Here is a 26,691-nt window from a genome sequence, read left to right as displayed (position 1 = left end):
GCCAGGCTGTTTGGGGAGGCACAGCCTTCCCTACCCAGCCCTCCATACAGTTTCACACCCTGATGTGGACCTTGGGCCAAAAGTTTGCCCACCCCTGCTCTAAGGTGTCCAGTGTGGTGTAAATGCTCCTTAGAGGGAGGCTAGAGTCTTCCCCCTTATGCCTTTCCTCCTTCATGTCACTTTGGACCTTGTTCTCCTCTCATATACATACCCCAGCTTCACACTGACTTCATTTGAGTTACTCCTGATTTACACAATTTTATGTGAGTGGAGGATCAGGCTCTTTGTTTTTATTTTTAAACTTGCTGGCTGTCCCCCTGTACCACTCAGCTCCGTGATTGCTATTCCCTCTCACAAGCTAAACAGGATTGGGCCAGCTCAGTACTTGGATTGGAGACCTCCCCAAGCAAACCCGATGTGTTCCAGAAAGTGGTGGCGGTGTTGATTCAATAGGGGACACACTACTCTTAAGAGTTCCTACTGAACCAAGACCCCAGGCAGCTAAAAGCTATTTCCTGTATAAGGCATCTTCCATACAAGCTGTTTGCATACCCAGAGCTGTTTCTGTTATTGACAAAGGGGGTGGGAGGGACTGCAGTGCTGCCTGCAAAAAATAATTGGTATAAATTTAGGGCTGGTCAAAAATTTTCCATCAGAACAGTTTTTTCAAGGGAAAACTGGGTTGTCAAGTAAACGAAATTTTTGGTGAAAAGTGTCTGCGATGGGCTTTTTGTCTATATATTTAGAATTTCGACATTGTAGTGCCTCATGGGTGTTGTAGTTTGCCCCTCCAGAGCAACATTGGTCCTTCAGTGTGGAGAAGTTTGCATTGCTGCTGCCCATGCTGTATCTGTTGTGTGAATTAAGAATGATCGTTTATAAAGCTGCCTAACTGATGACTTGCACCAACACAACTCAAATGCTGTAAAAGAGATCTAAGATATGTTCTTGTCGTACGTCTGCCACTGCAGTGGGTCTAATGAATTTCAGATTGGTACTGAGAGCAAATGGGAAATATTCCATCAGCTATGTTCTATCACCCTGAATTAGAGTTGGTAACGTATACACGGCTATTTCATGAGAGTACAGTACGGAGGAGAGAGAGGGAGGAGAAACCTCAACTACAACTCCCGTGAGACAGAGTGGTAGCATTTGGCAACTGAAGTTTTGGAGAAAAACTCTTGGGTTTCAATTTTTGCCAAAAAGTCAGAATTTTCCATGGAAAATTTTGATAACTTTTTTTATTATTCATTTTTGCCACAATTGTTCACAGTTTAAAAAAAAAAATCTGACATGCTCTAGAGCTAACAGGGCAGTGAGCCCCACAACTCTTTCACATCCTAACTTGTGTGTTTACATTTGAAACATTTTTTTGCATCTAAAGGTCTTAAAAGTGATTTTAAGTTAAAGAGGTGTGACTTTTCTGATGAAGATCAGGCTCGGAGTGGTGGTGGTGGTGAGGGAGGCGGGGGAGATGGAAGGGCATGTGGGACACTTTAGTGATATTCTTCACTTTTCAACTTAAACAATTATTAAAGACCAGAAGTCTGTTTTCACATTAGAGACATTGTGAGACTTTCTGATCATGTGAGTTTCTATGCAGTATCATCCACATACTTTATTACAGAACTTCAATACTATGACAATAACAAGGTCCATCACAATAAAAATTTCAAAAAGTTTACAAAACTACCATTACAAATCTGAAACACTGTTACAAAAGAGGCAGGACAAGTTAGGTGCTGAAAAATAGAGGTTGACATTTGTTCCTGTTTCAGTACGATGTTATGCTGAGACATCCATGCTGACACTTCTAGAATCTAAGCTTGTGCTGGAGTACACCTATTCGCATAATGGAGAATGGTAGAAGTGGAATGGCAGCAACTTCTCTGGGGAAAATAAACCCCAGGTCTCTTAAAGAAGAAAAATAAGCCCCTGGAGTTCACATCTGCAAACCCACAGAGGGGTAATGGAGTATCAACAGGCAGTTGAGAAGGGGCTGTAACCATCATATTGTGCAGTAAGGCAACACATAAATGTAATGTTTTCAGGGACACCATTATTGTAAATATAAAACGCAAGACTATTCTCATGACTACGATTGGGTTGCTTACGCATGTTTGTATTGACTACAGAAGTGACTGGAGAAATGCAGGGGTATTTCAGTTAAGAAAAGTTCACCTCTAACGTATGGCCCTTTCGCAAAGAACGGGACATATGGAACTCTTCTTCAACACAGTGGGCCAAATTCATCCCTGGTGTAATTCCACAGACCTCAATCCAATTACCCCCAAGGATGGATTTTTACCTGGAATTTTCACATTCAACCTTTGACATGTGAAAAGTCTGATCTGCACTTCTGCTGCTCACAGCAAAATAGCTGAGCTGACACATTCTGAATGTCTGGGTGCATTACCGGACACTGACGTGCAAATATTTCCACCAGCTTGATGCAATTGTACAGCACCTCCCCAGGTCGCCTGAAGGGCTTTGAAACAAAGCTAGGCAGGCAAGGCTAAGACTGATATTTTGGGGGCAGAAGGGAAGATTCACCCACTAGAATTCAGAGATTAAGAGTCTGAAGCTGTTAAACAATACAAAATTAAGGCTATTCTGAGGTTCTTGGTCCATATTTTATAAAACACTCAGATCATCAAATTTGCTCATTGAATTCCTGGAGCAGCTCAAATGTTTTTCTTTTCTTTTTTTTTTTCAAGCAGGCAGCCACCACAGCACACACACGTAATAGTACCTTAAAGGCAGCTGGTTTTATGGGTTATTCAAAAACTTCAAAACCTCTAGGCTAGGTGAGATCCCCACTGGTCACAAAATGTGGTGTTTAAACTTTAAATCTGGAATGGACACCATCGTACTTGGTGTAAAGTCGGAGGCTTTGGGAGTTATTCCATTCCTTAATCAAAAGCCACTAAGTTCCACACAACTGGATGCCAGGGGCTGGATTGTCATTCAGCCGGATGCAGCCATGCTGGGGAGTAAGACCTCCCTACCCCCATGGTGTGTCCGCATTAATGTTCCACATATCGCAGGCAGCTCCTGCTGTACAGGAGGAGGGGAGGATTGTGGCCAGTATTCCCGCTGCAAAGCAGGCCACTTTGGCTCCAGTTCTCTTCCCCCACCTGCCGACCCACTGACCAGCAGAGCTGAGCCAACGTGGGGGTGGGAAAGCAAGCTGAACCCTTTTCACGGCGGCGGTACGCTGCTCCTGTCCCCACTCCCCACAGGCGCAAGGGAAGGAATTGTGAGTCTGGGACTCTTCCAGAGGCACAAGGGACTAACGGCTGCGTTTAGCCTTGGTAAAACGATCTGAATTAAACGTAAGCCCAATACTTTAGGTGCAAAGCTCAGTTCAGCATGTGCTGTGGTGCCATTATTTGCGCTTTTCTAATACCCCGGACTCAGAAACTATGGCCTCTGTAGGGAACAACCCTCTTGCCTTGCCTAAGTTAGCCGTTTGAATAGATGACCCTACACTGAGGTGTTTTCGCTACGTGTTTTGTATGGCACCCACATTTAAAACAGAGCTCAGGATGCTTCAGGTGTGCCAGAGCTCTTCAGTCGCTTTGCATAGTGGACTAGGGCACTTGTGAATTTTGTCATCCCCCCCACCCCCCCATTAAAGTTCCCAATCCGGCAGTGAGCTCCATGAGGGCTGAGCTCCTTGCAGCATTAGGGCCGAAACCACTCCAAGTAACCAAACACACGCAGGGTTCAGGTGCTAGAGTGAAGGGGTGCTTTTGCTTTTTGAAATGAAATATGGCTCCATATCTGGATTCATTACGTACGTTAGTCAGAAAACTCAGTTCAGCCCAGTCCTTCTTCCGAACCACTAGCACATTCGATTTGCTAAACATGCTAACTGGGTCCTTAAGGGCAAAAAAAGGCCCTTTCCTGCAACTCCTCCTCTTGAAACCTGTATTGTACAAGCCAGAGGAGGACAGTCACTTCAGGGAAAGGCATATATACAATGCTGCAACAGCACATCCCCTCTTGGGATTAAGAGGGCAACTTTCTAGCCTGTTTACACCCATTTAAACAGCAACCTCAGCTGCTGCTATTTGACACATGAAGTGTGGAAACCACATCTTTCTAACATATCCAAACTACAGCAGTGTTGTGCAAGGGAGAGCGTCTGTGCATTGTGACCTTACAATGAGGGAAGCAGTATACAATGTGGTAGAGTTAAGAAGATGGTGGCATAGTCTACAGCAGTTCCGCAATTTTGCTGCTGTGGGGGTTTGTTGTGAAGGCCGTGACCAGAAATGAGGCCAATGCGAATGAGCCAAGGGGAAAAATTACAAAACACAGACTTTAGAAAGAATAAAAAGCAGTATATCCTAAAAGCAAGACATTTCAAACGATCCTCCTCAGTGTACAGAACATTTAAGGGACAATGGGACTGACCAGTTACAAGGGAAGTCCTAAATGATGTTCACTCCATAATTTAATTTGGAAGAGGCACCAAACCTTTTTAAAAAAAAAACCAAAAACACCCACCAATATATATTATGGGAGTGAGGAAAGAATCTCAAAGAACTCTTCTTTTTTTTCTCTTTTTTCCTTCAAATAAACATTTCTGAATTGATAGTCTGAGGTTTGTAATTTTTTCTTTTTTTAAAAAAAATTAACAAATCTGAATAGTCAAGATTTTTGCCAGACAACAAAACAAAAGTTGATTCATTCTAGTTTTGCAAGCTGTGGTGAAGTCTAGTTCTGTATAACCGGCGGCATACAGAACAGATTTCAGGTAAAAGAGACTGACTGACTTTACACTATGAGATCCTTGAGCTCTTGGTCAGTCAGCTCATTCACCTCCATGATCTTTTCCAAGTGTTCCATGTATCTGACATGGTCTTGCAAGAAGTGTGGTACTCTCACGTTCTCGATCACCGCAAATTCCTTCAAGTGATCCACATCCTCGTAAGAGACCTAGAGGAGAGGACAGGGGGTTAAGTCAAAGCTGTACCCATTTTGCAAACTGACATGTCTAAAACACACAATTTAATTCCCCTCCCATAGGTGACAAAAGGATTCCAGGGCACAGGTGTTTTAAAGCAGCTTGTCAGAATCCTTCTCTCAAAGGGATGGTAGGGTCTGGCTTTACGCATGGTCCAGTAAAGTGTGCATTAGAACATGAGCCCAGGGAATTACTAAATCCTTTCGAAGGAGGCCTGGTTCTGCTTCCACTGAAGTCAATGAACAGACTCTCAGGGCATGTCTACGTTACAAAATTAAGTCGACTTAAGTTAGGTCGACCTACAGCCACCACAGTAATTAAATCGACCATTTGTGTCCACATTATGCTCCTTCTGTCAGTGGTGTGTGTCCTCACCACAAATGCTTGCACCGACTTAAGTGGGGCAGTTCGGGGCACTGACAGCCAAAGCCCCCTACCACCCCAAGGCCAACAGCTGTCAAAGGCAGCAGCAGACAATGTAAGTAACGCAGTGTCTGCACGGACACTGCATCAACTTAACTATAGCGACCTAAGTGCAACGCCTCTAGCAGAGGTGGAGTTGTTAGGTTGGTGTAGTGGGGAAGTTAAATCAGCAGGAGGAACACTGTAGCGTAGATGCTTACACAGTCTACTTGGTCTGTAGTGTAGACCAGGTCTCAGTGACGTCAATGGGAGCAGGATTGGTGGCTGTTAAGGATGAATGAACTGGTCCGGAAAAACTGATTTCCTTCCCATCCACAAGGATGGCCTTTCTTCTTCTTTTTTGACATTCCTGTTGTACGTGCCAGCAGACAACCAGTTCCTTACACTGGGGCAGATTTCTCCTTGCAAACCTTACGTGCTCTGGAGCTTTCCTGACAGAGATGCACAGTGCAATTGGGACAGGGGTGCTCTGACACAGAAGCCACCATGTGAGCAAGATGTGAAAGACAGAATGAGCTTGCGCACATGAAGGATCAGAGCTATTGCAGGCCTCTTAGGTGATGGGGAAGGGATGGAAAATCTGCTCTTACACATGTTCACATGCAAGGGGAGGGGCAAGCCCCATGGGAGATGTGAGGAGGGAAGGGGGGCTGTTGTGGCCAAGGTTTGGGAAACTAGAAAGGGATATGAAAAGGCTCTGTGGATGTATGCAGACTGCAGGGATGGCAGGAATCATAGAGTCATAGAATCATAGAATATCAGGGTTGGAAGGGACCTCAGGAGGTCATCTAGTCCAACCCCCTGCTCAAAGCAGGACCCATACCCAATTAAATCATCCCAGCCAGGGCTTTGTCAAGCCTGACCTTAAAAACTTCTAAGGAAGGAGATTCCACCACCTCCCTAGGTAACGCATTCCAGTGTTTCACCACCCTCCTAGTGAAAAAGTTTTTCCTAATATCCAACCTAAACCTCCCCCACTGCAACTTGAGACCATTACTCCTTGTCCTCTCCTCTTCTACCACTGAGAATAGTCTAGAACCATCCTCTCTGGAACCACCTCTCAGGTAGTTGAAAGCAGCCATCAAATCCCCCCTCATTCTTCTCTTCTGCAGACTAAGCAATCCCAGTTCCCTCAGCCTCTCCTCATAAGTCATGTGTTCCAGACCCCTAATCATTTTTGTTGCCCTTCGCTGGACTCTCTCCAATTTATCCACATCCTTCTTGTAGTGCGGGGCCCAAACTGGACACAGTACTCCAGATGAGCCCTCACCAATGTCGAATAGAGGGGGACGATCACGTCCCTCGATCTGCTCGCTATGCCCCTACTTATACATCCCAAAATGCCATTGGCCTTCTTGGCAACAAGGGCACACTGCTGACTCATATCCAGCTTCTTGTCCACTGTCACCCCTAGGTCCTTTTCGGCAGAACTGCTGCCTAGCCATTCGGTCCCTAGTCTGTAGCTGTGCATTGGGTTCTTCCGTCCTAAGTGCAGGACCCTGCACTTATCCTTATTGAACCTCATCAGATTTCTTTTGGCCCAATCCTCCAATTTGTCTAGGTCCCTCTGTATCCTATCCCTGCCCTCCAGCGTATCTACCACTCCTCCCAGTTTAGTATCATCCGCAAATTTGCTGAGAGTGCAATCCACACCATCCTCCACATCATTTATGAAGATATTGAACAAAACCGGCCCCAGGACCGACCCCTGGGGCACTCCACTTGACACCGGCTGCCAACTAGACATGGAGCCATTGATCACTACCTGTTGAGCCCGACAATCTAGCCAACTTTCTACCCACCTTATAGTGCATTCATCCAGCCCATACTTCTTTAACTTGCTGACAAGAATACTGTGGGAGACCGTGTCAAAAGCTTTGCTAAAGTCAAGAAACAATACATCCACTGCTTTCCCTTCATCCACAGAACCAGTAATCTCATCATAGAAGGTGATTAGATTAGTCAGGCATGACCTTCCCTTGGTGAATCCATGCTGACTGTTCCTGATCACTTTCCTCTCATGTAAGTGCTTCAGGATTGATTCTTTGAGGACCTGCTCCATGATTTTTCCAGGGACTGAGGTGAGGCTGACTGGCCTGTAGTTCCCAGGAGTCCTCGTATGGTTCATAAAAGTTTTGGGGAAGCAGCCAAACTGTCAGTGCTAACATGACCCAAGCTTCCAAAGCTTTAGTTTCATCCCCAATAATTCATTTGTGCTTGTGCAAAGTGAAATAAAAATGTGTCATTCTAGTCGGAGGGCTGCCACCTCTGAGTTACAAAATATCTGGGACATACAGGATGATTTGGGGCCCATAAAACTGGACAGCTGGCAGTGTGTACTTAGCTGTCTTAGGAAATCAGTATCTCCAAAAAGGAATGATACTGGGAAAACTTGCATAGGTGGCAACCCAATTAGTAAGTAATTTGTTACAAATTATGATTGCAGTATTGGCAATCTAAGCATTCCAAAATGATGAGTAAGGTCTCAACGATCATGAGATTGTTACAAAAATAATAAATTATGGGTTTATTTTCTTAGCCTTTTGAGCCTTCAGAGTGCAGGTGGATGATTTTCAAGCATTTCTCCGCTACCATACAGACTATATAGTTACTTTTTAAATGACAGCTGAGATTCTCACATCATTACTACACTCCAGGAGCTGGGGCTTTAAGAAAAACTCCAAATATCCCAAGACTCCTGATAAAATTATGAGAGTTGGCAGCACTGTGATTGAATCGTGCAGGGAGGAAGAGTGGAGGAGTGCTGGCTTGGGTGTTAGCTACAAGCGCCATTCCCCCAGCAATGTCCAGCGCGATTGGACTTGCACTGTTGTGCCACAGGCAGGCCTGAGGCATGGATGTTTCTACTAACTGGCACGCCACATTTCACTGAGGCTGTGTTGTGCCAGATCCTCTTCCCTAGAAGTCTCTTAAGTACAAGGTTGTAATCCTGCTCTGCTCCTGCATGGGGATGGGGAATGCTCTCATGAGCATTTTTGCAAGCTCTTACCCTACACAACTACCTGCTTCTCTTTGCTAATCGATAGGGCCCTACCAAATTCATGGTCCATTTTGATCAATTTCATGGTCATAGGATTTTAAAAATCATAAATTTCATGATTTCAGCTATTTAAATCTGAAATTTCATGGTGCTGTAATTGTAGGGGTCCTGACCCAAAAAAAGTTTTGGGGGGATCACAAGGTTATTGTGGAGGGCGGGGGGGACTGCAGTACTGCTACCCTTGCTTTTACACTGCTGCTGGCCGTGACGCTGCCTTCAGAGCTGGGCAGTTGGAGAGTGGCGGCTGCTGGCCGGGAGCCCAGCTCTAAAGACAGAGCCACGGCCAGCAGCAGCCGCGCAGAAGGAAGGCTGGCAGGGTATGGGATTGCCACCCTTACTTCTGCGCTGCTGCCTGCAGAGCTGGGCCCTCAGTCAGCAGCCGCCACTTTCTGGCCGCCCAGCTCTGAGGCAGCAGCGCAGAAGTAAGGGTGGCAATACCATACCCTGCCAGCCTTACTTCTGCGCGGCGGCTGGTGGGGTGCTTCCTTCAGAGCTGGGCGCTTGGCCAACAGCTGCCGCTTTCCAGCCACCCAGCTCTGAAGGCAGCGGAGAAGTAAGGGTAGCAATACTGTGACCCCCATAAAATAATCTTGCGACCTCCCAACTCCCCCCGCCCGCTGCAACTCCCTTTTGGGTCAGGCCCCTCAATTTGAGAAAGGCTGGTCTCCCCCATGAAATCTGTATAGTATAGGTTAAAAGTACACAAAAGACCAGATTCATGGTCTGTGACGTGTTTTTCATGGCTGTGAATTTGGTAGGGCCCTACTAGTCGAGCATGTGCAGTTACTAAGTTAAAAAAACAACAACTGTCTTTATAAAATTAAAACAACCTTAGAAATTAAAATGTTTCTGCAACAAGGGATTTCAGCTAGAGCTTTTTGTTCATTTTTAAATAAGGAACAAATACAGTACATACCATTTGTTTTTACAAAATGTGGTAGGTGGCCAGAGAGTTTTGTAATATTGCATAGGTTTCTCCCACCCCCAAAATTCTCCCATATGCTATTGCAGGGCTGAAAAGACATGTAGCTTCTCTAGGATATAGCTTTAATCACAGTGTAACAGGCTGGCAGTGATATAGCAGATTGGGGAAAGAGTTAAAGAAAGTTCTGCTGACTCCCTGAGGCAGGTGGCTTGTCAATCCATCTATACATAAGTGGGTGGGGTGGAAAGAGAGGATGTAGGGTTTAGACTGAGCAGTCTGGAGGAAGATTAGAAGCAGCCAAGTCTGGGGAGCTGCTCTTATGTTATCGTGTCATTGTTACTTAACAACTCCACGCTCCAGGAAATGGGTGAGATTGGACTTCATATCGTGTGCAGACTGTGTTCGTAGAGCATCTTGGGAAAGACACCTGCTTGTGCACAGATAAGTCTTCTGAGCTACAGTGGAAAAATAAATCCTGATAAAAGAGAACAAGCACAGGCTAATCCAAGTCAAATGGGAGACTTACTGTTTAAAAGGACCATAAAAAGGGAAGATCTACATTACAGCCTGACTAGTGCAAATATGGAAACATCTAAAAAGCCAAACACTAGCTCAAGTTAACTGGCTGTGTGCAGGGAAGCTATGTGGAAAGTTGCAGGAAATGGACTCTTTCCCCTAACTCTGGGGACACGGCCCTGAGCACTGCTGTGTACAAGGTAGGATGGCTGAGGTTAGATGCCTACAAGATGTCACAAGTTGACTGGCCCCTTTTAAGAGGAAGTGGTGTCCAGTGCACCTGTGATTCATCAGCTACCTCCCACATGAGTTTAAGTGAAGGCCTTGGGCCTGAGAGGGTTCCAGTCAGGAAAGAACCAGGTGAGAGGTGCCCGACAGCCTGAGGGTACAGCTACGCCACAATAAAAAACCTGCAGCGCCAAGTCTCACAGCCTGGGTCAACTGGCTCAGGCTTGCAGAGCTTGGGCTGTGGGGCTAAAAACCACAGTGTAGACGTTCAGGCTCGGACAGGAGCCTGGGTTCTGAGATTCATCCCCCTTGTGGGGTTTCAGAGCCTGGGATCCAGCAATTTTTAGTCCCACTGCCTGAGCCCAGCAAGCCCAAGTGTGACCCAGCCCAGCAGCAGCCACGCTGCAGTTCTTTTACTGCTGTGTAGACATATCCTGAGAGAACCAGGCAATCAGTAAGTGAGAGCTGCCAGAGACCAGGCAACTGAGAGGTCCCTGAAGGAAGCTTTAGGTTGTTCCTGGGGGAAGGCTAAAGACAGGGGAGCAAGAAGGGTTTGCTGGCTGGTCTTCCCAAGCCAGAGGGCTGAGGGTCCATGGGGTATTAGGGATGTTCCCTAATTGAGGATGAACTCCCAGCACAGAATCAATGGGGGATCAAGAAAGAGCCTGGGTGTGGTGAAGATGCTGGCGTGTGGTATGTACTATGCTGATGGACCCAAGGATGTGGCATTTTACAGACTACACACACTGGCTGTGAGAAATGGTCCATGCTTGGGACTTTGGTTGTGGATTTGAAACTATGTTTTGGCAATATTCTGCCCCCTGCCCCCCGCAGGTATCAGTGAGTCAAGAAAGCTTGTGTGGAGTTACTAGGGACTCCGAAGGAGGGAGACTGAAGCAGGTGCACCTGTCATGCAGTGGCCTCCCGCTGGAGAGCGCTGAAGGCAGGGCCACTCTATGAGGCCGCCCTTTCAACACCCTGCCTTCAAATTTCAACCTCCTCCCTCCACAGGACAAGGAAGTCTTTATTTTTGTTTCTTAGAAAAGGTCAGATTCCCATCTGACCTGAATCTACCCAGGTGCTCAATAGCTGTGATCAAACTATGCCCCAATCAAGCTGCATTTCCCCCAGCCATTGCCATCACTAAAAATGGTATTTGGCAACATTTTAGGAGGGAAAGATATGACTCACTACATAGCTCTCTCTTAATGTACTTTCACCACTTTGTGCAAGCAAATCTATTGTACTGGGTAAAAAAAAGAGATTTTTGCTTTTGAGTTTATTTTGAGGCTGATTTTTCTGTCACGCTCGCCAGATTGCTTTCCAAAAATGTGTATTTGTGACATTTTACATTCTGACTTTAAAAATTCTTGGATTTAATGCATTTAGGAATTATGTGCAATGTATGAGCTCTATTTCTGTTGTCTAGCTTAATTTGTACATGATTATCACATTCTGGGCTGTAAGGATTCTAAGATTTAATTCCTAGCAAACCACTGCAAATCTCTAAAATGGCTACTTCTCAATATTATTTCTCTCCGGGCTTCAGCTTCTTTCATCTGTTTCTCCCCTCTGGGCAGGCCAAGCGGCTTGCACAGCACATTAGTCTTACTCTATGCATTCCTACACACTGCTGTCTTCAAAATACCAAGTAAAATGAGAAGTAGCAAAAGAGAGGACTTTTCCTGGGATTGACAAGGCTTTCAGCACTGGGGAAGGGAAGAAGATATAGAAACTCCCCAATGAGCACCATACTAAACACATTCCCATGATAAATCAGGGATTGATTTTACAGACACATTAATTTAACTATCAATAAACTGTACAAAGTAGTTATTCCATTTTGGACCCATATAGAACTTGTATTCATGGTAGAAAAATGCCAGAGGAAAATGCATATCTTGTGATCTGTCGTCTGCTCAGAATAATCTGTACATTTGCCGCAATAAGCCATGAGAACATTTTCTGATTTGCAGTGAGAATTTCCCAAGTGGATGGCAATCTTCACTATGATTGGATCCTTTACTTTTTCAAGCTCTTTCAGCAAAGCTTAATATTCTTTTTGGAACATCAATATCCTCTTTTCTTTTTTTTTTAAGTTGGTCTCATCATAACACTTCTTTATCGTTTGTCAAATTGCAGTGGGAGCTTTCTGTTCATATCTGATGGCAGAATTTGACTTTCTAAGAATAGCCACTGCTCTTACATGCCTCAGACTTAGTTTTCTTGCAAAAGATACATGTAACAAAATGTATTAAAATTATATTAAAAACCCACATTAAAAGAACACTAAAGTTGCAAATGCCAGAATGAAGGGTGTCTGTTTAACTGTAATTTGGCCCTCTTGTGTGTATACATTATGATACACTCTAATAATAATTGCATGCTCCCATGCTATGTTTTCCACAGGACCTCTGCCTCTTTCAGTGCACGGGATAGGGACAGTGCTTACTGATTCAAGATTTCTTTTAATCCTCCTCATCACTCAATGTGTAGTAGCCACAGACTACATTTATTGCATACCATTTAAACCCTGCACCAACACAAAATTATTAATTTCCTCAAGGGCTTTTTTATTACATTTAATCAGTGTTATATCTCAGTGTTTCACAAACAATAATGAATTTATCTTCACAAGATCCCTCTGACATAAGGTGGTGGTATTGCCATTTTACAGATGGAGAAAAGGCACAGAGATTAAAGCCAAATTTGTCAAATGTGTTGACAAATTTTTGGTGCCCAATTTGAGGAATCTAGTGCTTGATTTTTTTTTCCAGAGTACTTAGCATTTTTATAGCAGTTTATATGTTCAAAGCACAGCTTCCACTGACTTCATCTGCAGCTGGACGTGCTCAGTTCTTCTGCAAATCAGACCTCAGGATCTCTAGTTGGGCACCCAGAAAATGAGGAACACACAGTTAGTGATCGTGTGTGAAAAGTTTGGCTTAAAAGACTTGCATAGCATCATATATGAGTTCTATGGCAGAGACAAGGATAGAATCTAATTTTCCAGGGTAGCATTCAGCTGCCTTAACCATGAGACTCTCCTTTCTTTTCCTGCAACTCCCTGCCTCATTCATTACACACCTTCCAACAGCAAATGTGGGAGGGGTCCTCCAGGAATACTACAGCTTCACACATACACCAACTCCTTTCATTCCCTGAGCCTAACCCATCCTTTGCACTATATGAGGCTGGGTCCCGTGAGAAAAATAGTATGTGATTATGTAATTGTATCCAAATACATGCACACAAGGGGTTGCACAGGAAACCTTAATTCTGGCGGCTCCTAACTTTTTGAGCACTTGATTTTGAAACCTTATTGTTCTTTTAAAGTAGTTTTTATTCTATGTAATTTCCTAAAGTTTTAATAAAACAAAACTGCAAAATCAGAATTTAGATCATATAGAATTACGTGGGTCATTGGCATGGGACCTTTGGATCCACAGCTCAGATTTTCACCACTTTAATAGAGTACGTGGTAGCAGAAGTCAGCTATTATCCTCTATGTGGACCAGCCACTAAACACATAGGACCCTAAATAATTTTGAGAATCTGGGCCTAACTTCCACTGAAATCAATGAAATGTGGGAGCCTGTGGTGGGGCAGTGCCCCACCTCCATGCCAGATTGGGCTTCAACAGGCCAGAGCAGCTGCGCAAGGCGGCAGCCAATCAGGGAGGGCCTGTTAGAGCCAATCAGGGCTAGGCTAGGTCCTATATAAAGGCTGCCAGGAAGGGCACAGGCAGTCTCTCCCAGGCTTTCAGAGGGTGAAGCTCTGTCTCCTGTGTGAGGACACCTGCACCCGAGGGATCTCCTACCTGGTATCTGCTGGGCTGTGGACCCTGAGAAAAAGGGCCTAGCTGGTGCAAAGGGGCTGAAGGGGAAATGGCCCAGGGAGAGAGACTGACAAAAGGAGGGCAGGCAGGAAGGCTGCTGCCAAAGGGTCCCTGGGTTGGGACCCAGAGTAGAGGGTGGGCCTAGGTTCCCCCCCCACTTGCACTTCCACCTGGTTGTTAGGAGTGGCCATCATGGACTGCACCAGACCCCTGCCAAAAGGGGTTAGACTTTGGGGTGTAGTTGGCTATGGTGGCTGGGGCAAAGAGGACTGCTGATAACACCAAACCCCAGGAAGGGGGTGAGACCAGAGCAGTGGGCACTGCTGGAGGGCAGTGTCCTGAAGAGGATGCTGCAAGCTGGGAGCAACGTGGGTCGAGATGCTAATCTAGGGACGGATGGGACACCACTGGTGAGGGTGCTCTGCATGAACTGAGCTAATTCCCAGGAGGTGCTGCGGTGGTGAGTCCCAACCCTGTCACAGAACCTAAATATCTTTGAGGGTCTGGGCCACAGTTTGCAAGTGGGTTTCACACCTATTTGCTGACAGCAGAGGAATGCTGAACTTGGGACTCCTGGGTTCAGGTCTAGGTTCTGAAGGGGAGTGTGTTCAAAATGGTTATAGATCTTTCAGCCCCCACCCCCCAATGCCCCATTCCTCCTATCCCCCTCTGCTTGTCTTCCCTCACCCTTTTCCATTCAAGCTAGTCTACTTCCTCCAACTCTTCTTTGTTGCCTGGGTGCCAATAAGCGGAACACTGAGTGCAAAGGGAAAATAGTAGCCCTGCTCTCAGTTCCAGTGCCTGATGCCACAGTGGCCCCTGGCAACCAGAAGGAGTGATTGCAGGAAAACATCCTGGTCAGCCCCAGCAATGCTATGACAGAGCATGCTCAGCTGCAGCCTTACCAATACCCACAATTTGATTATTTTAAAGACCCAGCTACTGGAGTCCACTTATTACCTGAAAAATCTCAGCTTTCATTAAAATAAAAATACGTTTCTAGCCCAAAGAAAACCACCAACCTAAAATAATCCAACACCAGAAGACAAAAGGAACAAAACTTATTATTTTAAACACCTCATCATTTTTAAGCCAATGTCCTGATTTTTGAGGGGCTTGACTTGTGGATTTTTTTTTTAAACACTGAGGGCTAGTAGTACTGCAGTCACTCTGCAGGGATGGCACATGCTCAGTTCGCCTAGCACACAGGAACTCTGGGGATTGAAGTCCACAGAAAGAACCTTCACAAAATAATGCTGCCAGCCTCTAAAATACATCTGTTGAGTATGTGTGAACTGTGATTTTTTTTTCTAGAGGCTTATAACTTAACAGGGAAATCACAAAGACATCAAAAAGCACATCCTTGATACCAGAGTGACTTCCTGTCAAATTTCACATCTCTGCTCCAAACCATGGAAGCACAGCAGCTGTAAGAATTTTTTAATATGGGCAAAACAACATATTTTCCCCTAACCGACAGCTGACCTGTTTTGATGGAAACTTTCCCAAAAAAGTCCGCCTAAGGTAGACCCTCACTGTGGACAATTTTAGCCCAAATGGTAAGGTCCAGCAGTTAGAAACAACTGAAAATAGATTCTTATCATGGAAAATGTTAGACAAGCTTGACTATAGATATTGCTACCACGGACACCTATAAATAGTCCATTTGTCACATGTCCATCCAATGTGATACATTATTTATATAGCTTAATATAATATGGATCAAATGTAACTCCAGTGGATTTGGCCCATTGTGTATTTCTAAATGGTTTGCAAACAAGAAAGCCAAACCACTTGGTAACATCTATATGTCAATGACTTCTGTTATAGTTTCCTTGTTGGTTGTATACTACTAACCACATCTGCTTTCTCTCCATATAAAGTACTTCCCTATAATTTTCTCTAGCGGGCAGGAAGCAATTTATGACCTGAGTCAAATATTCCTGACCATGCTTCTGAAATGGAGCAAAGGCCTTGGGTAGACCAAGGTCATTCACTGGCTCTCCTAGACATCAGTCCCTGACGTTTCCAGCCCCTTCAAATATGAGGAATTCGTTCTAGCCTTCCTGAAGCTAAGTAGAGAATGAGGTAACATCAAATTAAGTTTTCAAGTGCACAGCAAGAAGCCTGCCAGCAGTTATCACTGAAGCTGTGGTGAAACCACTACATGGAAATACTACCAGTGTGCCCCACTACTGCAGGGTCCAGATAATGGACCACATGGCTAGCGGCAGCTAAGAGAGGGGAACCTTGCTTGCAGAGGACTCTGCTTAAAGTGGAACTCAGTAGATTTTGTGGGAAAGTCTGTTTTAGTGGTTTCTGCAAAACTTGTACATTGAGGTAATTTCTACAATTTCATGTAATTCCTCCCCCTGCCCGCCCCCAGCTGACACCCAAAGGGCCAACACATTGGTCTGTATGTCTACAGTGCATCTGGGAGCAAGCCTCCCAGACCAGTTAGACAGATCCATGCTAACACGCTGAACATAGCAGTGTGGATGTTGCTGCATGGACAGACACCTGGGCTCGCCACCTGGGCTCGGGCCAGGTGGGTCCTGAATGTGGCTGGGGCTCTAGGTGCTAATATAATACAAGCAATAATAGCACCCATTTATAGATGAGCATACTTTGTCACAGAAGTTATGTCTACACTGCAGCTGGAAATGAGCCTTCTAGCCCAGGTAGACTGATCTAAGCTAGCTTTACGTGAGCTAATGAACTAAAAATAGTGGTGTGGCACCAGCAGATGCTCAGTATAGCCCCCACCCCTCCGCCCCCCCAGCTCAGACCCAGGCAGTTGGGTGGGCTTAAGAGCCCAAGTTTCCCCTGGTGCTGCAACACTCACACTGCTCTTTTCAGCACGGTAGCTTGAACCCCGCTAGTGCAAGTCTGTCTAGCCAGGATGGGGGGCTCGCTCCCAGCTGGAGTGTAGACTTACCCAGAGATGTTAAGTGACTTGCCAAGTTGGGAGCAGAGCCCAGGATTCCTGACCCTGTGTCCTTCTTCAGCTACTAGATCACACTTCCTACTCTCATCTGAAAGTCAAATCCCACATTGGGGTTATGAACTGGTGGCTACTTCCCTGTATGTGCAGTTAACGCTGCAACTGGGCTAAGGAAACTTCTGTCTGCAAATACATTACCTGCCATTGTTACAAACACCTAAGATAAAAATGATTTCGAGAGAGAGAGACATTATTTCTTTTTTATTTCATTTGTGTACTTTGTAGATTTGACAGCACTTTGTGTAAGTCTGCCCATTGCTCCTGTTGTTGCAGTGCAAAAGGCCCATGCAAACAGGGAGGAGAAAAACATTTTTAAAAAACAGAGAAATGTGACTGTAAAACCACAATCTGTCAGGTATAGGGTGGTAGGAACTGACAGGAAGGTATAGGTCCTGAAAGTACTTCTGACTTACTATTTGAAATTGACTATATTTCAAGTTGGTGGTGTCTCTTTACTATAATGTACAGTGATGTCTGATTTTACAGACAGTGGAGATTGAAGATCAAGGTGATGCAAAGGGCACAGCACATTTTAAGACAACACCTACAGGAAGTGATTCTGTCATGTTCATGCAATTTAACAACTATTTAGGAAAGTGCTTATTAAAATGATACTACTATTGCTTCTGTTCGGAGATTGATTCCACTCACCTTTCCAAGAGCCATCAGCAAGTGGAAATCGATAGACTCCCTGTATCTTAGGATTTGGAGGATGCCATCCAAGTATACCTGATCCTTACTGAAGCAGCCTAAAGGAATCAGAGTCATGGTATTGTTTTCATGCTTTTTCAAAGCAATGCATTTGCCAAAAGTAATTGTATACGAAATTACTTTACTTCCTGCCATAGGTATTTTTGTCCCTGGACTTGCAAAATTTACCTGACACCCACTGGCTAAAGGATTAAGCCTACTTGAAAGACACTAAGCAAAGGCACCGACCGTTAGGCAGACTGGCTTACTGGGAATCTCAGTGTAAGGCAGGGAGCTGAGCAGCTTTAAAACCCCGGGTCACATAAATTTGCAGCACTATCATAACAAGCTCTGCCCAGGACATAAAAAACAAGGGAGGGCAAACTGTGAACCTAAAGGTCTTGACAGTGTCTCCTTTAACATCCATTAAAAATTCCTTTACCAAATCACTTTGAAAGTAGTAGGGAAAAAATACTGTTTTTCATCTCAATCATTGTTTTAAATGAAGGATCCTTGCCACTTTATAGAATCCATTTTAGAAAACAAAGAGTTTAACTTTTCCACAGTCCTTTGCACAAATCCTATCACCTGCCAACAGAGCTGCAGAGGCCCCTTATTTTGAGCAAAGCTTTTGGAGAATGAAGATGGAATGTGCTCAAGCTACATAGGAAACCAACCTGGCTGGGAAGTATCAGTCCACCCTCTCTTGGCTCGTACACAGTAATCCCACCTAGTGTTGGGGTCCTTGACAAATCTCCCCACATCCTGGAACAGTTGACTGAAGGACATTTGGCTAGCTTGATAGACAGTGTAGTAGAGAAGGGCAGCCCTCCATAGAAAGGGGTCTTTTCGGAACAGGACACTGTGAATACTCGCCAGGCCTTCCTCAGTAGGATTGATTGGCTTTAACCCAAGCTTTTTACGTCCATTCCAATTGCACCAAGGCTGGCTGTTGTTGTTAATACCTCGAAAATAATGAGTTCCTAAAAGGAAAGAAGCAGAGAGCTTAGAACAGTAACAACCAGTGTCTCAAATAATAGTACAGTTAGCTACCACGGGAGCTAACTAAGTTTAGGATCCAACTTCAGGATTCTCACCTATTGGGACAATGGGGGACTGGGAAAGGAGGTAACTTTGGCCTTGATAACCGTGGAGAATGTAATCAATGGTAATTAAACGAGTGGAATCACAATCATCTAAGTGCCAACAGTGTAGGGTGTCCACCGGGTGATTCCAGCAGAGATTTTCAAAAGGACCTATGGGATTTAGAAGCACAAATCCCATTGAACATTGGTGGAACTTTATGCTCCTAAATCCCTACAGGGAGATTTTTCAGAAGTGTCTAACCCACTCACATTTCTCTAGTGTAGACAAGGCCTTGCTGTGGATGGGAAGTGGGGAGAACAGAGGAGGGAAGATTCAACATGCACTAGTATTTCTTTCTCCTTGAGGCTGATCATAGAGCATTACTGCAGTTGTAGAGGAGGCTGTTGCCCTGGAATAAGAGGGTAGTTATACCAGTGGTGCAGGGCATTCACAGGCATAAAACCTAAAAGAGTAACTTGATCAAAGCCATTGGATTTCATCTGGGTTTGGTCTACTAGGGTTTGGCAGGTTCACCCAAAACCTAGAAAAAGTTTGCGAAAAACTTTCTATTATCCTGAGCTAAATGTTTGTAACTATTCTATGTTATAGAGGTTTTTATACCATGGTCATCACTGTAGTGTCTGAGTGCCTTCCAGCAGTGCATTAAGCAATATGACTACTACACATACGTTGTGTTGTTTGTTCTCTCATCCTCTCTCTCCAGATAACTCAAAAAGGGGGATTTGCACAGATTTGGGGTTCACTGGCAACATTTCTCACATCTACATCTCTCAAGGTACTAGTTGGGTGTTTTAGTTCTACTGTATACTACAATTATAAATAGTCCTTTCTTATGCTTTACCACATCTACGGTAACAGGAGCCAGAACTCCTTTTGGGTTTGTACAACGCCTAGCACGTTGTCCGTGTTACTGAAAACAAATAATAAATAGGAATGCACATATTCACTCCGGCATGAAGAATTCAAAACATGTGTCCATACCTATTTCATGCCTCAGCATCCCTTCTAGCCAGTGCTCACGTGCAGTGGAAACATTGATAGTCAGAGTTGGGCGGCCATTCACCACTGTCATTGAGGCACGAGAAAGCAGGTCCTCAGTGAGATGAACTACAATCTAAGGAGAAAGGAAAGCTTGAGGCATAAAAAAGTTCTTTTCCTTTCCTGCTTTTTGCCGCTTCTATTCTCCCTCTCGCTCCCCCAGCGCTCTGTCTGGACTCGGTCATATGCTGCTCAATGCTCTTCCCAACAAGAGGCAAATTACCCCTGTGTTAAGGTTTTGTGTCTCTAGAAAGGTTCTGTTCCCCTGTGCCTGTGTGAAGCCTCACTGACTTCAGTGGGACTTTGCATGAATATAAGGGTTCAGACATGCAAATTAGTTGGCAGAATTGGAACCTAACTGTCCTAGAGGGGAAACAGTGAAACTGACTGAACAAAAAGTGCGGTCAAATGCACGAAGTTAACAGACTAAGAAAAGAGAAAATAAATTCTCTTTTAAGTCATTTATTGGAAACTTGTATATTACTAGTAGCAATAGAAAGTAAATTTAAAAAAAACCAACCTTGACAAACAGGTACTTGTTTGTCTGAGTTTTTTTTTTTAAATTATAATTATATATATCAATGAGGTCTATCCGGTAAAATTCAAAATCCAGCACAGCTCTCCTGTTTAAACCTAATTCAGCATAAATGTATACAACAGGAATAAGAAATATAGGAAGCAGCAAAAAAAAGCTTTGCAATATAAGATGACTGCAAATTAGAGGAGTTTGTGCTGTGATACGGCATTAGAAAAACTCAGCGCAGGTTAGGGCAGACATACACAGTAGTGACTAAATGGGGATGTGCTACGCTACAACTAACTGAAAGGATAAGGGAGGAGAGTTGTTATGTCAGGTTCACCTCCAAGTAATAGAATGAAATTAAGAATGGGAACACATAATTCAAATAGCAGGAAAGCTTCCTGATGTGCTCTATTCCACAGTGTAATAATCTCCCAAGAGAAGTAGTTGGAAGCCACATTGTTTAGATCATTTAAAACTAGAATGGACAAACCCATTAGAAAACATACTGTAAGGAGCAAGTCTATATTGACAAGGGATGCACTACTAGATAACCTTATAGGTCTTTTCGATCTCTAATTTCTGATTCTGTGATTAAAGGGGAAGCTTTTTCATTGATCCTGTGTGCATCCTACCTCACCAACGCAGCCTTCTTTCACCATGTACTTCCTGACATGATTCCAAATGCGACTTTTTGGTAGCAGGCTGCCTCCAGTAGCCTGCTCAAACTTTTCATAGCTTCCATATTTCTGCAATGTCCGTTCCATAATATTGACAGACTGTAAAAGACAAAAGCATAGCAGACATAAGTGCAATAAGATTCCAGATGCAGACTAGCAATTGTATTACCTCTGTAGCTACGGGACAAATGGTTGTTTGTTCCCTTTCACTCTTACGGGATGCATTACTGAACTCCTGTAGTTACATATAAGCTATTACCCTCAGTAATCAACTTCTGTCATCCTCAGAGTCACGTATGAATGCAAATACATTAAGAAAAAGTTGCAGGAACCTGGTTTACTCGTCTTAGACCACCATGCCCCACACACCTACTATTAGCTCAGTAAATGGCAACCAATTCCCTCTACGACTTTGGGAAAAGTCACTTAAATCCAGATACTCAATGGGAGTTAGGCACCTAAATACCTTTGAGGTCTGGGCCTCTTTGTCTCAATGTCCCCATCTGTAAACCAGAGATGAAAATACATCCTTCCCTACTCACAGGGATGTTCTGAGGGTTAAGGAGTTAGTACTTCTCTCATTCAATGTACAAATGAGAAGCATTATTACAATCTCTCTGTTTATTTTTTGGTATTTTTTAACTTAGAAGTGCTGAATCATGACAGAGCATTCCTGATGATGACTGATATTTTAACCCCTCTGTACAATGGATGCATGTGTCTGGAGAGATGAAATGTGAAGGACAGTTCACAGTTTTCCCATTTAAATATAGAACTATTTTTTCTTATAAGCACAAGAAAGGAGGCAAAAACACTTGGCACACAAACTGATATTAAGTGTATTTATCTGGAAATGCTTACACTTTGTTGCTGAAAACAGAACTGAATATATCTAGCACAGCACAGTGTTCAGCCCTGTATGATGAGAACTGAGGTTACTGTGGCTGAAGATCTTATAGGAGAGATGGGGATAGCCCAATTTATTTTCAAATATGTCATTTAGTGCATTCCAAAGACAATAAAATACTTATAAGGATCAATTTTATGATTCCAGAGATATGTCAACTTTAGTAGGAATGATTTAGCAGTAGCAAAGCAGGGAAGAGAACTTCAGAGACAGGATGACTGAGGAGAATTAAATTTGTTGGGAGAATTTTTACAAACAGCTCCCAGGAACTCCATCCAGCATATCACTGCCAGTATTGCCAACCACAAATGTTAAAAAATCATGAAATTGACTTAACAATCATGAGATTTTTAAAAATGGTTTGAGTTCTTTTTATTTCCCTGCTGATTTTTGAGCCTTTAAGGTTCGTTTGGGTCACATTTTCAAGCTTTTCTCTACAACCATCAGACCTAGAAATCTCCTTTTTTTAAAAAAAAAAGCTGAGATTCTCATATGTTCACAAGACTCCCAGAGCTGGAGCTTTCAGACAAACATGAAATATGAGACTTGCTATAAAACTATGAGAGTTGACAATGTTGCACTGGACTGTTTATAGAAAGCTACCCGTCTAAGATGATGTGACATCATTTCAAATATATTCCTCCAATATTTCTTGTTGCTCCCTTATTTCAGGCCTGATCCTAGTGCCCTCAAATACAGGTAATATGAATGGGATTTCCGCATCTGCACCATTTTACAGGACTTGGCCTTGAGTAAGTATCTCTGAGGCTAGGATTAGACTGAAGTCACTGGGCGTGATTGTAGTTTGTATAGACATACCCCAAGCTAGCTTTAATCTAACTTGCTCAGGTCCCAGAGTAGTGAAGCGTAGCAGTGCACACTTCAACGTGGGCTAGCCCCGCAAGTAATTACCCATGCTTCCAACTGAAGTGCATGCTGCCACAGCTTCACTGTTCCAGGACCTGAGCTAGCTAGATTAAAGCTAGCTTGGGTATGTTGACTCGAGCTGCAATCTTGAAGTGTAGACATAGCCTTAGTTTCTTGCAAAAATTAGATTTTAATGTTTTAATTATGAGAACTGCATCTGCAAACTGTGTTGCTGGTTATAGGTCTGCTCCTTCAAGATGCTGGAACCTCCCTGAAGAAGAGCTGAATGTCTTCTGTTCACATTGAAGTTAGGAGGAACTCAGCACCTTCCCTTGGGGAGAGGATCAAAGCGAGAAGGAACCATACTTTACCAATGTTAGTCACACTGCTAAGCCTTAGTGTATTACTGGAAGGTGCCCAGATGCTACAATGATAATGATAAGAACCTATATAAAATAGATTAGAACAGGACTGAGCCTTACCACATGAATACTGCAAATATACCACTAATAATAATGGGAAACTCAAGACTTTTTTTAAAATGCTCTGACTCCCAGCACACTGAGCTAATAAGGTGACCATGCACACTGTTTGCGACTAGATTGTTCTGATATTTGGGGAACTTTGTGGGTAGACTTACTGTCCACAAAATATGATTAATTTAGAAACTTACACAGGTACAGATAGTCTTGTTTTGTTTTAACTAAAACTGAGCAATGCCAAACAATCATCATTGGAACACACTATAATGTTATACATGAGACACTCTTTAAGTATTGTAGCTCTTGGCTGAACAAGAGAGAGATTCTCTGAATGCTGAACAAATATTCCACACCATTTCTGATATTTTCCTATGATGAAGCTTAGAATGCTGCCTCTCACACTTATTACAGTATCCGAAGGGTCTCCTGTAAGACTGAAGGCTCTAGTCAACTATGGCTATCAGCAGCATAGTTTACTAAATTTAGCTCTAACGAAGCCATTCTTTTATTTCTATACAAAATAATAGAAATATTTTTGTATAGGTTCAGGGGCAAAGGATATATCTGTGTATTATGTGTACAGTAATTAGCATGACCTTTCCTCCCTAACAGACATCTGCGCCTGATTTGCCAAATCAAGTTATTTACTGAACTGCTTTATAAGTGACGTGAGTGGAGTGAATAATAATCTGGACAGCATAGGAGTAAGTGAGATAAAAAGGAAGTTTTCATTATCGTTGGAGCAACCTGGCCAGATCCTCAGGTACATGCAGCTACATTGTGCAGCACTGCCCACACAATCTGTCCCCAAAGTCAGAGTATCTGGCCTTGGAAAGCTCACTCCAATATAAGCAGGATCTTTAGTGCTTTAAAGCCATGTGGAGGCTTTTACAGCATCCCCAACTCCCTCCTGCTGCTGGAGCAGAGCAAAGAAAGTGGCCAGAAGGCCCCATACCATATTAATGGCCCATACAAGCTGCAGTTTCAGCCCACTGAGGCCATCTGCAGCTGGCACACATTAGAGAAACCCTCAGCTGTTCTAACTTACATTGGATAACTGGCCCTGCTCAGGACAGTCCCAGGATCAGGGGAGTGCAAAGGTGAGCCTTAAATCACCATTGCCCTCCCCTTCAGACAAGAGACCCCTGGATCTGGCCAATAACCAGCAATAGAACACTTAGAGTTTTCTCTTGTGCCCCCTTCAGCCAATGGGATTTCTGTAATTGATTTCAGTGGGAACTGGATCAGGTCCCATTACCAACAAACATACCAGTGAGTAGCAGTAGTTCATATGTTTTAATTTTTAAAAAGATTTTCTTGTAAAACCTGAGGTGATTATATATGTGTGTGTGAGCATATACACAGCATAAAATCATGCACATGTCTCAGGTTTATGATGGCATCACAAACCACTTTACTTTGGCTCTTGTGGTTACTGAGATGTTGTCCGACCCCTGGAATGTGTGTGTTCAGCTGTACAGCTCAGTGCTCAACAGAGGGTGAAGCTTCTCTTTTGAAATGATGGTATGGAAAATAAATCCTACAGATAGGAAAAACATGAAGCTATGGAAACACTGCATTTAAAAACAATCACATTTTTAAAAATATTTATAAAATATAGAGGCTGGATCCTCAGCTGTAGTAAACTGGAGTAACTCTGACTTCAACGGAGTTACACCAGTTTGCACCAAATGAGGATAATTTTGAACATTCAAATAAAATTTAGTTAGTTCTGTTGTTTTCACTCGTATGTTCATTGGCTTATTTGAGAGGTATGGGACTGGGTGACGAGAACTATGACTGGATGTGTGTACCACAAGCCTGATCCAAAACCTACTGAAGTCAGTGGGAATCTTTTCAGTGATTTCTGTGGAGTTTGGATCAGATCTATATAGATGCCCAGTTGTGAGTGGGTCTAACGGGTAAGCGAAGTTTAGAGGAATTGCCCTACATTAATAACTGAGTTATTTCTCTTGCAACAGATCAGGTCAATTCGCCTTATTTAAAAATGACCTCAGACAGATTATGTGCTAGTTTGTTTTTAAGGGAGGAATATGAGTTCCTTAAAGGTGGAATAATTTGCTTGGTTCTCACAGACCAAATCTTTATTATTAGACCCTATTCTTCCTGGGTAAAACCCTTGTGCGGAAGGGCAAGCACAAGGCCTATACATCAATGAAGTAGGGTGATCCCCTTTTCAGAAGGCAAAAGCAGGACACAAGCAGGAGCCCCCTGCTCCACCTCTTTCCCCTGAGGCCCTGCCCTGTGGCCAGCCCAGAAGCTGGAGTCAGGCCATGGTAAGAGGAGCCTGGGCCACTGTGAGGAGCCTTGGACCCTCCACCAGGTGGGGGGAACATGGTGTCTGAGAGCAGCTCCTGGCCCATGTCCCCCACCAGATGTACTGCCCACAGCAGTCCAGGGTCCCTGGGTGTCTCTTACCATTGCCAAGCTGGCCACAGGGGAGGGGCTTAGGGGGTTGAAAGAAGGCGCAGGGGTGGGACATCATGGAAAGGGGGGGCTAAGGCCCACCTCAGCACTCCCCCCATTGGGAAGAGGCTGGCACCTAGGGTTGCCAACTTTCTAATTGCAGAAAACCGAACACCCTTGTCCGGCCCCTTCCCAGAGCCCGGCCCCTACCTCGCCCCTGCTCACTCCATCCTCCCTCCCTCCCTCCGTCACTCGCTCTCCCCTTGCTCACTCGCTCATTTTCACCGGGCTGGGGCAGGTGGTTGGGGTGTGGGAGGGGGTGAGGGCTCCATCTGGGAGTGCCGGCTCTGGGGTGGGGCCGCGGATGAGGGGTTTGGGGTGCGGGAAGGGGCTCCAGGCTGGAGCCAAGGGGTTTGGAGTGCGGGAAGGGGCTCCGGACTGGGGCAGGGGGTTGGGGTGTGGTAGAGGGTGTGGGGTGCGGATGGTGCTGAATTCAGATGGCTCCCAGGAAGCGGCGACATGTCTCTCTAGCTCATACGTGGAAGGGCGGCCAGGGGGCTCTGCGTGCTGCCCCTGCTCACAAGTGCCACTCCCACAGCTCCCATTGACCATGGTTCCTGGCCAATGGGAGCCTGTGGAGCTGGCACTCGGGGCAGGGGGTAGCATGTGGAGCCCCTGTGGATGCCTAGAAGCCAGAAGCCACTTCCCAGGGGCCACACAGAGCTGGACCGGGAGCCTGCCTGCCCCGCTGGCACAGCAGCCAATTGGACGTTTAGCGGCCTGCCAGGATCCCTTTGCGACTGGGTGTTCCGGTCGAAAATTGCTGGCTGTTAGCAATTCTCAGGCTCAGGGGATAAAAGCAAAAAAGAAATCTAATACTCCTGAGGGCATTCTGCACCAAAAAATTAAAAATTCTGCACACAATATTTTAAAATTCTGCAAAGTTTATTTGTCAAATAAATGTGGAGGTGCAAGGACCACCCTTCCCCAGAAACACTCCAGG

At 44.4% G+C, this 26,691-nt stretch overlaps 1 protein-coding gene across 3 annotated transcripts in view; it reads right to left on the bottom strand.

Moving 5' to 3' along the window:
* Positions 1 to 1,588: 1,588 nt before the first annotated feature.
* The window catches only part of MATCAP2 (microtubule associated tyrosine carboxypeptidase 2), a 50,025-nt gene continuing 24,922 nt past the window's right edge, over positions 1,589 to 26,691 (bottom strand). For 2 of the 3 annotated variants that reach the window (XM_048839209.2, XM_048839212.2), the window contains 5 exons: positions 20,961 to 21,104; positions 19,749 to 19,881; positions 18,338 to 18,643; positions 17,622 to 17,719; positions 1,589 to 4,947 (listed from right to left, as the gene is read on the bottom strand). In XM_048839209.2, coding sequence (XP_048695166.1) covers positions 4,786 to 4,947; positions 17,622 to 17,719; positions 18,338 to 18,643; positions 19,749 to 19,881; positions 20,961 to 21,104 — 843 coding nt within the window. In that variant the 3' untranslated portion in view covers positions 1,589 to 4,785. Of the gene's footprint in view, positions 4,948 to 12,723; positions 13,013 to 17,621; positions 17,720 to 18,337; positions 18,644 to 19,748; positions 19,882 to 20,960; positions 21,105 to 26,691 lie in introns of those variants that run through there. The other variant, XM_048839211.2, reaches the window with a different exon arrangement.

This window comes from Caretta caretta, chromosome 2 (assembly GCF_965140235.1).
Source record: "Caretta caretta isolate rCarCar2 chromosome 2, rCarCar1.hap1, whole genome shotgun sequence".
Lineage (NCBI taxonomy): Eukaryota > Metazoa > Chordata > Testudines > Cheloniidae > Caretta > Caretta caretta.
The sequence above is the reverse complement of the archived record's forward strand: the minus strand, read 5'-3'. Positions and strand labels throughout refer to the sequence as shown.